We start from the raw sequence: 13,705 nt of genomic DNA, 5'->3' as shown, positions 1-13,705 counted from the left end.
CTCGCTGTGTTAGCGCCCCTCTGCTCTGCAGGCACAGGCGGGCACGTCTTTTAGGGTGTAGGGCAGACTATCGGGGCGTAGGGCGTGCAGAGGGAAGCCTCCAAAGCGAAGCTGGAGGTGCCTGGCAGCGGGACGATGCCCCCCCCGGCGCCCCCCGGGCACGGCCGGCAGGCGGGCAGGGCCGCCCCCTTCCTGCGGGCTCGGCGGCGGGGAGGGACCGGGCGGCGATCGCCTTATTACCCGCATACCCGGAGCCGGGCGGCAGCCACCGTCCGTCCATGCCCGCGGAGAGCCCGCCGCTTCCTCCTCCCCCTCCTCCTCCTCTTCCTCCTCCCCCCCCCGCCCCGCTCTGCCCTCGGTGCCGGCGGCCGGGCCCCCCCCCCCGGGACGCCCAGCCCGGCATGGCACGGCGCGGCCGCTTGCAGCGCCTCTTCGGCCGGGGCCAGCAGGACGAGACCGAGCCCCAGCCCCAGCCCCAGCCCCAGCCCGAGGGGGCGGCCGCCGCCGTGGCCGAGCGGCGCCCCGCGTTCCCCCCGTGGCGCCCGAGGAGGAGGAGGAGGAAGGAGCCGCCGCCGGAGCCGCCGCGGTAAGGGGGGGGGGGAACCCTGACCCCCGGGGGGGGACGAAGAGCAGGGATGTAACAGGCACCCTGCGCCCCGAGCGCGGCGGGGAGGGAGGGAGGGAGGAGGCAAGGAGGCTTCCCAGCTCCGAGCAGCCTCGCAGAGCGCAGCCGGAGTGCCCTCCTGGCTCCCCGCAGCGGTGGACCTGCCCTGCCCTCGCTTTTTTGGGGCTGTGGGGAAGGGGGAGGAAAGGGCTCGGCGCCGCTTTTCGGCGGTAGCAGCACCCGCACCGGCGTGTCCCCCGGGCGATGACCGTGAGGATGCAGGTGTTCCCCCGGGTGCCTGCAGCCTGCGGCGCCGCGCTGGGGCCGGGGGGGGGCCGGGCAGCACTGCCTGGCTTTTGGGGAAGGCAGCTCCCAGCTAGGCACGGGCGACTCGGGCTTTTGCCTCAAGGACTTGGCTTGGCTGGTGCCCCTCGGATTTGAGCGGCGAGACCCGGGCAATGAGAAGGTGTCAGTGCCATCCGGACTTTAGAAAAGCACACTGTTAAGTTTTTGGTCTCTCTGGTGTTTGGTTCAGACTGGGAAGCCTCTAAATTGCTGAAGTTCTGTGTGGGATTTTGTTATTGTTTATATTTATATAGTAGTTCTACAGAAAATTACGGTATTTGCCTAAAATGGACTTCACATAGATGGGCAGACTAAAGTACAGTCTAATGATGCTTGCATTTGGTATAGAAATGTGCTCTTGAGAATCGTAAACACCAACATCTTTTATGATGGAAAAAAAAAAAAGTGAGTTTATGTTCACATATGTATAGAAAAATAATGTGAAGTCTGCTTTTCAGCCGGGAAAGGATGTGTCTCACAATGCCATTGAGTGGCCAGGCTCAGGGTGGTGCTGCAGGTGGCCTCAACCAGGAACAGACCCCTCTTCTGCCTTCCAAAAGCTGGATAAGACAGAAAGCAGAGTAATCTGTTATCATCAGAGGATTGCAGTGTAACTCAGGCTGAAGGGAACCCCGAGCAGGGTCGGCTCTGAGTTCAGACCCAGTTTGCTCAGGACCATGTCCAGTGGGGTTCTGAAATCTTCCTGGAGCGCAGGGAGGGTGGGCAGCCGCTCTGCACGAGCCGTGTCGCTGCCTACATGTGAGAAGGTTTCTCCTGGTACAAGGGTGGAACGTCTCTTCACACAGTTTATGGCCTCTCCTGCTGCCGGGCACCACTGCAGAGCCTCATGGCTCTTCTTGGTGACCCCTCATGGTACTGGCAGGCAGCTGCTGGGTCCCCTCCGAGGTCACCTCTCCTGAGGCTGAACCAGCCTTGCTCCCCCAGCCTCTCCTCTCACCATAAGTGCTTCATCCGGGCCCCCTGCATCTTGGGGCCCAATGTTGAACTCATCCCAGTTTATCAACATCTGTTTTGTGCTGAGGGGGCCCAAAGCTGAACAGACTATCTAGATGTGGTCAAATGCATGGTGAGAAAAAGGGAAAAAGTCCTTCATCTAGGTGCCAGTTCCTTGTCCTTCCGGATGTCTTGCTAGCTCTGTAGTGCCAAACCAAACCAGAAATGCTGTACAGGCTTTGGGATTCAGTTGTTACACCTGAAAAAAATGGAAGGTGTTTTTGCTGCATAATATTATTATCAATTTCTGTGCTAAAAACACGAGTGAAATCTATTAACTGCAAGGCTTCTGAAATGACGGGTTTGTAACTCTCATTACGAAATAACTGTTTTCCTGCTTTTTGGACAGGGAACCAATCCTTCCATTATTGGTAACAGGTTGGGCTTGCACTTCAGCACATGGAAATACATGTTTATCTTAACATCACTACCTGCAGTTGGTCATCTTCAGGGAGTACAAGCTTCTCTTGTTTATGTAGCTTTTTACCAGCGTCTTTCTTTTTTTTTAAAATGGAATAAACAAAGCCTAACCAGCCAAAAATACACAGCCAAAAATGCTCAATGCATTTTTTTTCTTCATAATGAAGATTATAGTGACATTTCTGAAATGACTTTGTTTGAAGTATTTTATTTTTTTATTATGTGAATGGTAGGGTGTAATGCACGGTTGGAAGAATGCTATATAGAACAAATAAAAGTAGACTTTTAACAGTGAAGATTTTGAAAAATTGAGGTGCTTAATGGCCACCTTCTGGTAGGAGGGAGACATAGATTGGCAAGTAACTAGCATGAAAGCCGGCTGTTTGAAGACACCTATCTAAATGGTACTCCAGTTCAAGAACTATCCGATGAGCTCTCATGCTGTTTTTTTGAGGTAGCCAATACTTCTCCTTGCTGTTAGATTACTTATCTTGAAGAACAGTAGCCAGTATGGCATAAAAATGTCTTACCATAAAACAATAAGCACGCAGCTCAACTCCTTTCAACTTGAGGCTACAAGTGTGCATTCTTATACCTCAGTGAATCTTGTGGTATACTGCTTTTGTTCATGGGTGTCTGCAGATGAAATCCCCAGGTCTCTTTGCAGCAAAAGCTGATAGAGTCTCTTTCCCAGAGATAATAGTTACGAACTGGAGCCTCTAAACAGAAGAAGCAGTGGTGAAAGAGAAGAATGGGAAAGAATGACAGTTGTTACCATGCCTTGAAAAACTGCAGCATATAAAGAAACCTGATTTTGCTTGGACCCCTGGAAGTCATAAAGTCTGTGATTTCCAAACATCAGGTTACAGAGCTGTTGTGTCATGGACCTTGAATGATCTTCACCAAAGAGCAGCTATAAAAATGAAGACAATGACTTAGATTTGAACTTTGAAGGAGGAAGTTGGATACAGGAGGACAAAGAAAATTGTCTATCTTTGGGGTGTGATTGTTTAGCAGCCTTTCTCACAACGTATGCTACACTAAGAATCTGGAGCTTTTGGTATTTGATGGTCGAGACCAGACATGTTACTTCAGTCCAGCGTTGGGTTGGCTAATACACAAATCACATAAAGCTAGATTCTTGCCAAAAATATGTCAATGTCAAAACATTTTTGCGACTTATTACTTCCTCAGTTTGAAGAATCACTGGTAGTTGTCAGCCTTGGTATTGAGAATGCTAGGACTAAATATGTCTAATGCTAAGATGTGAAGGCAAAAAAACCTCTATGACCGTTATTCTACAATGATTTGGCAGGGAGACAATAATGAATTAGGGTTCACTAATAGCATAAAAATAAGCAAAGGGAAACTTGGTATTAGGCTACATCCAAGGATAGTTAGACTGTGGAATAATTAGATGCTATCTCAGGGAGGAACACACATGTTCAGGAGAAGGATGAAGAAATGTTGTGTTGCAGGAGGAGAAAGTGGTGGTGGAACCATAACCTTCATTGACTTCTGTGTTAGAAGAACTGAGGAAATCATGCTTCACAGCCCATATGTAACATGATGTTTTGCAGAAAGATTGCGAACAAATGTTTCACTCAATTAAAAACTGCTTGCAATACCACAGAACATTAGTAGCTTGATTGATTGACAAAAGCAGAATGTAGAAAACTGTCATGCAGTCAGCTGCGTTAAATAGAAAATATGAACTTTTGATTCAATATACTTTGTCTATGTGTGTAACTTTACTTTTATGAGTTGTCTGGTTGAAAGAAAAATGCAATCGTTCACCTCTGTTCTTTGCAGGATTGAATATGGATGTCTAGAAGGGTTGCTGGTTGCACTTTGTGGGAGATGGAAATGAAAAAGGGTAATTATGTTTGCAGTATAGTTCTTGGTAATCTGTACTGTAAGCATAATGCCTTAGGTATAAAGATTTATTAGTCTTGTTTTATTCAGGAAAGAAGTTCTGCTAAACTATCATGATCAAATAATTAAATGTAGAATATTTTTGCTCAAAATTTTATCTACAGTGTGACCTAATGAAGATATCATTGCTTATTAAACAAATACATTTCTATAAAGGTACTAAGATAAGAGGGGTGGCGTGCTGAAATGCTCACTTTTGTTTGCATTCTCAAGAAGTGAAAAATAGTGTTCTGTGAAACCGTACCGAATGACATCTGTGCCAAGGAAGTAATAAGCTGACTTTCCTGCATGAGGTAACATGGACTGCTGTTTCTGTGCCATGGATTTTGCAGTTTTGGTGACTGTGAAAACACCATTGTGAAGAAGAGTGCTCTCCTTTTCATTTTGTCACTTTAAAAACCAAATGCCAGTCTAAAAAATCTGAACCAGTGAGAATGCTAGTGGCTCCCTGGTCATCCTGCTTGGGTGGCAGTGAAAGGTTACATCCTGGTAGAGAAAAGTGGGATCTCATTCCTGACTTCTGTTTCAGAAGAATCGCTCACTTTCTTTGTTCAGGTGAAATGAGTCAATGGGCTCTTGCCATTCACAAAGCAAAGAATATTCCTAATTTTTTGAGTGCTTCTATGTTTGCTGCATGTATATTCTGGAGGGACAGCGTACTCTTCTGTATTCAGGTGAACCTGATCCATAGTAGCGCCGAGTACCACTGAGGCAATATGAGCTCTGTCCTGAAGAAATAAATGTCTATTAAAACAAGGACTGTTCTGAAAAATCAGGTTCTAGCTTTCTCAAACCAGGTGCCAGTTGTGACACCTTTGGTTTTAGTGTGTCAGATGCACTCTTTGAAATGAAGACAAATAAAAATATAAAGGTGTTTTGAGAAATTGTTGGGAAATTAAACACGTTTATGAAATGTTTATGAAAATGTCAAATGTTTATGAAAAGCATCCAGGAAGATCCACTAAAAAAAAGTTCATATTGAATGCATCTAGTTGGCACATAATAATTCATGGAGTGCTAAAAGCAGTATTAAATATTGAGTGCATTCCTATTCAGTGAGTACCGTTTGTATAAACCACCAACAGTTTTCATGCTCTGCTCTTTCCTAATATTGCTGAATTGTCTCCTTTTCTTTTTGTCATGTTCCCTTGTTCCTACAACTGTCCATCCCATCTATCCCTCCCTTTTTGACCTCTTGAGATTTGCATCAAGCAATTCAGCCTTCTTTCTGCAGTGGCTTCCAGCTTGCATTGAGCATTCGGAAGAGTGATAGTTTGTTGTACTTGAGATGGCCTCAGGACATTTGCTGGACAACATTTGTAGATAGAAGTGTTATCTGTAGATCAGCTGGTATAATCAGAAAAATTAGACAAGCTTTCTGGCACAGAAGAGCAGACCTGAAGAAATGGATTATTTTATTCTCTTAACATGCTGTTTTTGCTGAATTTATGGAAATAACACATTAGAAAGAAAAAAAATCAAAATGCAGTATTTCACATGCTGCTAAATAATGCCTTTGAACAACAACAACAACAAAAGGAACTAATTTATTCAGAATGTAAGAAAATCTGTTTGAAAGAGCTGTGATTTTCTTATGATGACGTTTTCCATCATTTTTGGTGATCCTAAATACCAAGGGTAAGTAAAATTAATATCTGTTATTGAAACGGTGAATATAATTAGTTTGACTTACTTCATATACAAATACAAGATGGCAGCCACATCCTCTAATTTCGGATATCTACATCTGAACTGGTTACTCCCTTTATAATCAGGGAGGACAAATAGGCATGTCTGGTGTGCAATTCATCTTACCCTAGGGTGAGCGTCTGAAACGGGCTAAATGAATTGCAGCTTAGAAATGCCAGGTTTTCCTCATTGGCTTTAAAACGCACCTGAAGGTCATGGCTCCAACATCTGAATTTGGACAGCTGAATGCCATCTGTGTTACCTGGTAAGGAGGAGTCCACAAACTGATAGCTCCGTGCAGGATGTTACAGTGTGGAGTCAGTCATGAGCTTCAAAAGCTATGTTCTTATCTTTCCTGTGCAACCTTAAGGCACCTTCTCTCCTTGCGAGCAATCTCCTGATGAAGATGCTTTTTCCACATAACTTCTGTGTTTTCAGTTGATTCTGGCTAGGAGTTTTCAAGTGTCTTTAAGGAAACGCAGTTGATCCCTGCTTCTGCTGTGTTTCCTAGGTAAAGCTGGGCAAGTCGTGGGAAAGTTGTGGAAACAAACCTTTCACAGATGACTGTGGAGAGAACAGGGGAAGCAGAGAGAGGGAGGAGGAAACTCCTTGACCCAGGGTCTGATTTGCAAAATTTTAGCCAAAATGGCAATGTTTAGGAACTGTTAAGGCTGCTGGAAATAGAACATAATGGGGAGGATTGGGAACTGTTAACAGTAGTTAGCTCTTCTGTTAGCAGCTTGCATTTTAAAATAAAATAAAAACATGAGGAGCTGTTCTATGATCAGAACTTCCCATGCATATGAAAAATCCCTTCCCTTTAGCTTTCAAAGCAAACATAAAAAATACAATGGCAAAATACATATCATGTAGCAGATAACAATGTATCTTTGTACATACTATTCTTATTTTAGTCACTTCTTACACCTTGCTGACTTTCTACTGTACAGTTTTCTTTCTCACGCATGTTTGTTCATGCAGCAACGTACTGTGAGCTAACTCAATCTATCATCAAATATTTCATCATTCAATGCTACCTCAAGACAAGAAGGGAAAGACGAGTAAAGATTGATCAACATAAGGGAATATTCTTTTCCTTTGGTGCCATCTGAAAAAAAAAAGTATTTAATTTTTAAAGAAAAGAAACTATCATCTTCTATATATCCTTCATTCCCAAGTGTGCAAAATTCCTGTCATTTTTCATTAGCCTCACTTTGGAACTGTACTTGGAAATTCTGAAATGAAAATGAAATAATATTTGTTCAGTAAGATAGAACTTTTGGGTAAGTGAATCCTTTAGTCATCTAGGTTTTACAGTTGTAAAGTTGACCAAACTAAGTTTTTAAAAGAATGTCCTGAACTATGCAAATCTGTAAAACAGATGTGTTTGATGAATCTCATGTTTGATCAATCTCATGTTTCAGGTAAAGCCCAATACCAGAAGCACAACTGCTAGTTTGACAAGAGTCTGTTTTTCCTCAATAGTGATTCTTTATGTTAATTACAGAGTTCCTTCTACCATTAGAGTAACTCCGTAAGTACTTTGAGAATTGAAGGAAGGCTGAGGGGCCATAGTGCATCTTATAACTGACCTTTTATAGTTGCCATTTCATGTTTGTAAGCTACTGTTATATTATCTCGAGTGGACTGCTGTTGTTGCCGCAGCTGTAGTAGTGCTGTTGAGACAAGGCTGTGCATCAGGAATGCTGCCCAATTCCTTGGAAATCTATGAGGATCTGTGCCCCAGCTCACAGAGCTTGATCAGGCCAAGCAGAATTAGCCAAGCAGAAAAAGTTTTAAGTCGCATGACCTGGCGGAAACCATCATTTTCAATTTGTTCCTTCTGCTGTGGCCAGGAGCAGGTGCCACAACACATGCTCTCAGGCCTCATGCAAAGTCAAAGGTGACTTCTAATTAATGCTAAGAGAGGTGGAGAGAACCTCCAGTGGAAGCTTTTGTGTTACTTATGAGGAGAGGCTGCTCTTCAGGAAGTGAGGGAGTTTGATGTTCTTTCCTGGCAAGAAACTAGCAGAACACTTTCCTCATTATATAATAAATACAAAATAGATTGATTTCAGTTGAAAGAAACCTCTGGAGTTTATCTTGTCCAACTCTGCTGAAAGTAGAGCCAGCTTCAAAGTTAGCTTGTGATCTGAAGTTAGAGGGAGTTGCTCAGGGTTTTGTCTAGTCAAGTGTTGACTAGGGTCTGAGACTCCATAACTTCCCTGTGAAGACTGTGAAATTTTTTCCTCAGTTCTAATCAAAATTTTTCATGTTATACTTTATATCCATCTCCTCTCAGTCTGTCCCTGTGCACCTCCAAGGAGAAATTGCCTCCCATTAGGTAGCCAGTCTTAACTTTTGCCCATGCATCTAAACATCTTGGTGATTCTTCTCTATATTCACTGCATTTTGTCAACACTTTTCTTGTACTGGACATATGCAGGTAGCCTGCATTGTCACAAGGGCCTACTGTGGATAATGTCTGGTAATAGAGTATTGTGAAAACTATGGGCGTGCAGATACTTGGCACTGAGAAGTACAAGAGAATTCCAAGTGTCATTGTAAACCTGAGGATTTTGAAGAGGGAGTGTCTAGTTTCTTATTCTTTGACTCCCAGAAGAGTTTACAGATCTGCTTGTTTGTTTGTTTTGGTTTCCATTATTGTAATTCCTTGAAACCATCAGCTGGAATTTCACAGTGGACATTCCACAGCAGTCGTGGAGGCACTCTGTGATGAGCAATGCTGACATGTTTTCCTACCCTTGGCTGAGAATCTTGCCATTCACAAAGCATTTAAAAAGTAACCTGTAATTCTTCTGACAGGATGTATATTTAGAATTTCGGAACAGTAAAGCATGTTTGGCATAAAACCAAACCGTGTGAATAATAATAAAGAAAAATCTATACCATTATAGGGCCACATTTGTCTCTAAGGAGGGTGTTTTAATGATTCACCCATTATTACCAATTGCAGATAAAGTACAAATAATTCATACTGCATGGTGTAGGGGAGACACCTGTAGATACTTGCTGAAACTTACCTGTTGATGCTGAAGCATCTCTGTGACTTCCTTTAGCTATGTCCAAAAGCTGAAGCAAATGGGGAAGCAAATAGAACTGGAAATGAAAGGAAACCTACCTACCAATGTTATACTTTTTCTGTTTGAAGAATGTTTCTGTACTTGGCAAAGAGAAATTGTTGAAGTTTGTGTTTTACAGCTATGTTTGAACGTAGCAGTGTAGATTCTTCAGTGGAACTGCTGAAATGGCAGCCCTTGTGCTACTTTTGTTGTAGCCTCAGTATTCTTACCTGCACAGACTAGGTTGCAGAAGGAGGTGTGAATTTGTGCATATGCAGTCTTTCTGGGTTAGAAGTGGCCTAGGAGTGCCCTCTGTGAAAGCAACACAGATTCAAGACCTATGAGGAGCGGCTGAGGTCCCTTGGTTTGTTCAGCCCCGAGCAGAGCAGGCCGAGGGGAGGCCTCATGGCGGCTGCAGCTCCCTCACGAGGGGAGCGGAGGGGCAGGCGCTGAGCTCTGCTCTCTGGGGACAGCGACAGGACCCGAGGGAACGGCATGGAGCTGGGACAGGGGAGGTCAGGCTGGGGGTTAGGGAAAGGCTCTGCACCCAGAGGGTGGTCGGGCACTGGGACAGGCTCCCCAGGGCACTGGTCACGGCACTGAGCCTGATGGAGTTCAAGCAGCGTTTGGACAACACTCTCAGACACATGGGCTGGTTTTCGCGTGGTCCTGTGTGGAGCCAGGAGCTGGAATTGATGATCCTTGTAGGTCTCTTCCAGCTCAGGATATTCTGTAATTGTATGACATAGATCTGTTCTTACACTATTACATCCTGTAAAGAGGCAGGTTGTTTATTGATCGGTTGGCTGCTTGGTTGTTTTTTGCAGCACTGAGAATAAGCCCATGTATTCAGACTCCAAGGTCAAGTGTGCAGGCACAGCACCACGCTTACGAACATAGTGACATGGCCTGCAAACCAGACCTGCTTTTCACCTGGCTGTCTTAAACCTGGATGCATTGAAGACATGTCTGTCTGACCCCACCTCAGACATGGTTTCTTAGTTAACCTCATGGGATTCATGTGATTTGAGGCTGGACTCAAGTTATTCAATGGGAGGCAGCCTTGTCTGTCTTCAGTTTATGTACTAAGAAATCTTTTTCTCACACCTTTTGTCTGTGTTGTTAGTTTCCTGTCTGATCTCTCCCAGGCTTGGGTTGTGTGTTTATCAAATGTCTGGCATAATGGGGTCAGATTTTGACTATGGCTTCTATATGCAAATAGTGAGTAACAGCAGAAAAGACCAAAAAACAGTTGGCACCTTTCAAAAGCTCTGAATGAATACATATCATTTGAAATTTCAGAATGGAATGCATCAGGCTTTATAGTCCTTGTGTAATTTAAAGGGTGTGTTTGAGGTGAAGAGATAAAAAAGAGGCTGAGAGGCCCATAAAAGTTCCACAGGGGTGTATCTGAAACACAGTATAGGTGACAGTCCTGTGGATGATAAGTCTGTTCTTGTGAGGTTGTCTGCCTGGTTCCCAATGAATAGCTTGATCCCCATTCCTGTCACGTTTGGCAGAAACTAATAGTCAGGACTTCAGGGAGGCTCTTACCACCTGTATTTGGGATCAAACCTGCTGATGTTGTCAGGAAAATGCATGTCTCTAGGAAGTACTAACAAATCTGCATCGTGGAGGTTGCTTTCCTGTGTTGCTCTGTTGGCACAGCAGAAATCCAAAGGCAGTCACAGTAGTGCTATTATTCATGGGAGTCTACCTCCTTGTTTGCACTATCTTACGCCATGTATCTGTGGCTTGGAGCGACTGGTAATTGAACTAACCAGTTCTTTAATACGATCTAGATGATATCTTTCTTATTTGGGACAAACAAAAAAATTTATAAAACCTTTGAGGTGAGGTAGAGGTAATAGTTTTAATATTGAATTTTTAGTATTTTTACGAGATAAGATTATGAGTAAGCCAAATTTTGAGGGAGACATTTCACATTTTCACTATAATGAGTTAAGAAATGAAAAAAAAAATTGTTGGAGATAAGACAGTACTCTCTACTGGCTTGTTACAGTTAACATAATGAAAAAAAATCTGAAGCCAAAATGCATTTTTTTCTGCCAAGATACCGGACTTCTCATCTCAACTTTTGAGAAGTATTTGTTAATGCAAGCATACTATGTTTGGATCAAAGCATACTTTAGAAAATGTCTAACTTTTATAAACTTCGGTTCAAAACAAGTAAGAGTCATCCCAAAGAACTTTTACATGTGTGCCAGTGTGATGAGACTGTCTCATAAATCATAAAAAAGTAGAAAATCAGCACATAGTTCATAAAGTAACTTCTTGGTAAAAATAAATCTAGTCAGGTGACTGTCTTTTCTGTTATTCAAAAAACCTCATTTTTTTTTTCCTGTAAATACTCAATACAATGTGATAGTAAGACTTCTAATTTGAAAACATAAGCACAGTGACTTCAATTGTAAAAATGTATTAGCTTGTGAAATTGTGTAATAATTTCACCCTGAGCATTTTTAGAAGTCCTCTGCATCCTAAATTAATCTTCTTTAAATTGAACATCTATTTTTTCTTCCCACTTTGTCACACTGTGCTCAGAAGCTGTGCATGAGACTGTCTGAAGCAGGCAGGGTGCTCGCACTGAGGAATGTCCCACTGGCTGCTAAACCAGTGGGGCAGCATTAGAGGGATTAATAATAGCTCCACGCAGGTATTCAAGCACTGATTGCACGTTGCACGGATGCTTGGTGTGACTGCTGGGAAGGAACTGAACAGGAAGTTTCCAAAAAAAATTCGGCAGCTTTACATTCTCAAATTCTGTATCTAAATGAGTTCTAGCAATTTCAAATATTGAGCATAACAGTATTTATTTGATGACAGTGTAGTGTCACCTGATTAAAGCGTTTTTTTTGGTTTAGTTTTGTGATGGGTATACATGTTTGAACATTATGCAAATTTCTTTTAAAGGTATGAAATACAGTTAGTCCACGAGGGGTTCTTTTTTTTGCTGTTGGAAAGATATCTAAATCACCTCTCACTGCCAGCTGCTGTTTGTCTACTTTGTCTTCCTAGGTTTCTTCAACAATTGTTTCTTTGCAATAGTTTTTATCTTTTTATGAAATATGATAATGGCGATTCCTTAATATCACTACAGTTGTAAGTGACTAACTTGCTATATTCTACAGTGGGTTTTTATTGTTTTTGTTTTTTAAAGAAGAAGAAGAAACCTCTGTATAGCTGTTTGGACATGTCTAATCTTTTTTTCAGTTAGATGAGAGTTACTTGCCAACTTCTGGCATATTTCCGTGCTGTAATGGTGTTAAACAACGTCTCCCCCCCACACCATGTTGTTGCTGTTGTCTGCAGAAGTAGTTCCTTCCTTGCATCCATCTTAAAGCAAGTCCTTTGCAATCTGAAGAATCCATATTTTGATTATCCTTTGGTTTGTGGTTTGTAAGATTTATCAAAATCCAAAAATTCTCTACTCCCACTGTTCCTTATTACAGTTCATGGAATTGCTTTTCTTCCAGTAATGGATTGAATGTGCTTTTCCAGTTGAATTTGAATCCCCCAGTCATTACCCTGGGACTGCTGCCAAAACAACAAAATATTATCATGTATTCATTTCTTCCCACACTCAGAAGTATCAGCTCTGGCTTTGTTCCATAAAAATTACAGAGTTGTTTAACATTTTTTTTCCAATTGCGCACCTTTGTAACTAAGACAGATGGATTTCTCTTTCATCAGTAATGCTACTTATTTTTACCAACATACAACTCCTTCAGTTCTTCTTCTGGATTGTTTCCCAGGCTGTCCACCATCTGATCTATTTCTCATAATTTTGAAATATATTTTTGTCTACTTCCAGAAGACTTACCAATGTATAGTCTATATTGTAGCACAGGTGTACGGTAGAGTTACTGAATATAAATCTATAAAGTGGAAATGAATTTTATATGCAACACTATAGGCAAAAGTGTAGTACTCATGTTCATTCTAAGGTATGCGTTTTGGTTTAATGACTGTATTTTCTTACTGGCAAGATGTCCCTTACACTTGAAGATTATTATAAATAATTTTTGCTGCTGATTACAAATGAGATGTCCTTGTCATCTAGTGAAGCAGATGTCACCAGCCACGTGCTGGCAACAGCAGGCCATGGTGTGTGTGGAAGTCATATGCTTACTTTGTTGCTTTGAAAAGCAATCAGGGTGTGATTCTCCAAGGGTAGATTGTGTTGTTTGGTGCTTTTACGGGCCAGGGGAATACTGCATCTAGTGCTTGAGTCATTCTTACCTTAAGAGTTTTGAACCCTTTTCCAAGTGGCATCTTACCCAGTTTATAGGAAGAACACCTCTTCCTATAAAGAAGATATATAATAAAATATGAAAAAAACAAAACAAAACAAAAAAACAACCCACAACTATACATCTTCAATCATGTTTTCCATATTTCTGAGGCAGTACAATGTTCAGCTCTCCTTTGATCTCTCTGTGGGCATATTCATCTCTCACATTAAGTTGTAGTATTGTTGGTAGTGTTAGTATATTCCTTTGCTTTAAATTCACTTTCTGTGATGGCCTGGATGCCTATTAAAAAAATAAAAATCCCACACCGAGTTACTTCTTAACACTAAACTTTATTTTAT

At 42.3% G+C, this 13,705-nt stretch overlaps 1 protein-coding gene across 1 annotated transcript in view; it reads left to right on the top strand.

The window, feature by feature from the left end:
• The first annotated feature begins 293 nt into the window (after nucleotides 1-293).
• Nucleotides 294-13,705, top strand: part of CRYBG1 (crystallin beta-gamma domain containing 1) — a 96,467-nt gene continuing 83,055 nt past the window's right edge. The window contains exon 1 of the mRNA XM_048079179.2: nucleotides 294-586. Within this exon, the coding sequence (XP_047935136.2) occupies nucleotides 402-586 (185 nt within the window). The 5' untranslated portion in view covers nucleotides 294-401. The remainder of the gene's footprint in view (nucleotides 587-13,705) is intronic.

Source organism: Anser cygnoides, chromosome 3, assembly GCF_040182565.1.
Source record: "Anser cygnoides isolate HZ-2024a breed goose chromosome 3, Taihu_goose_T2T_genome, whole genome shotgun sequence".
NCBI classification, from domain to species: Eukaryota; Metazoa; Chordata; class Aves; order Anseriformes; family Anatidae; genus Anser; species Anser cygnoides.
The sequence above is the reverse complement of the archived record's forward strand: the minus strand, read 5'-3'. Positions and strand labels throughout refer to the sequence as shown.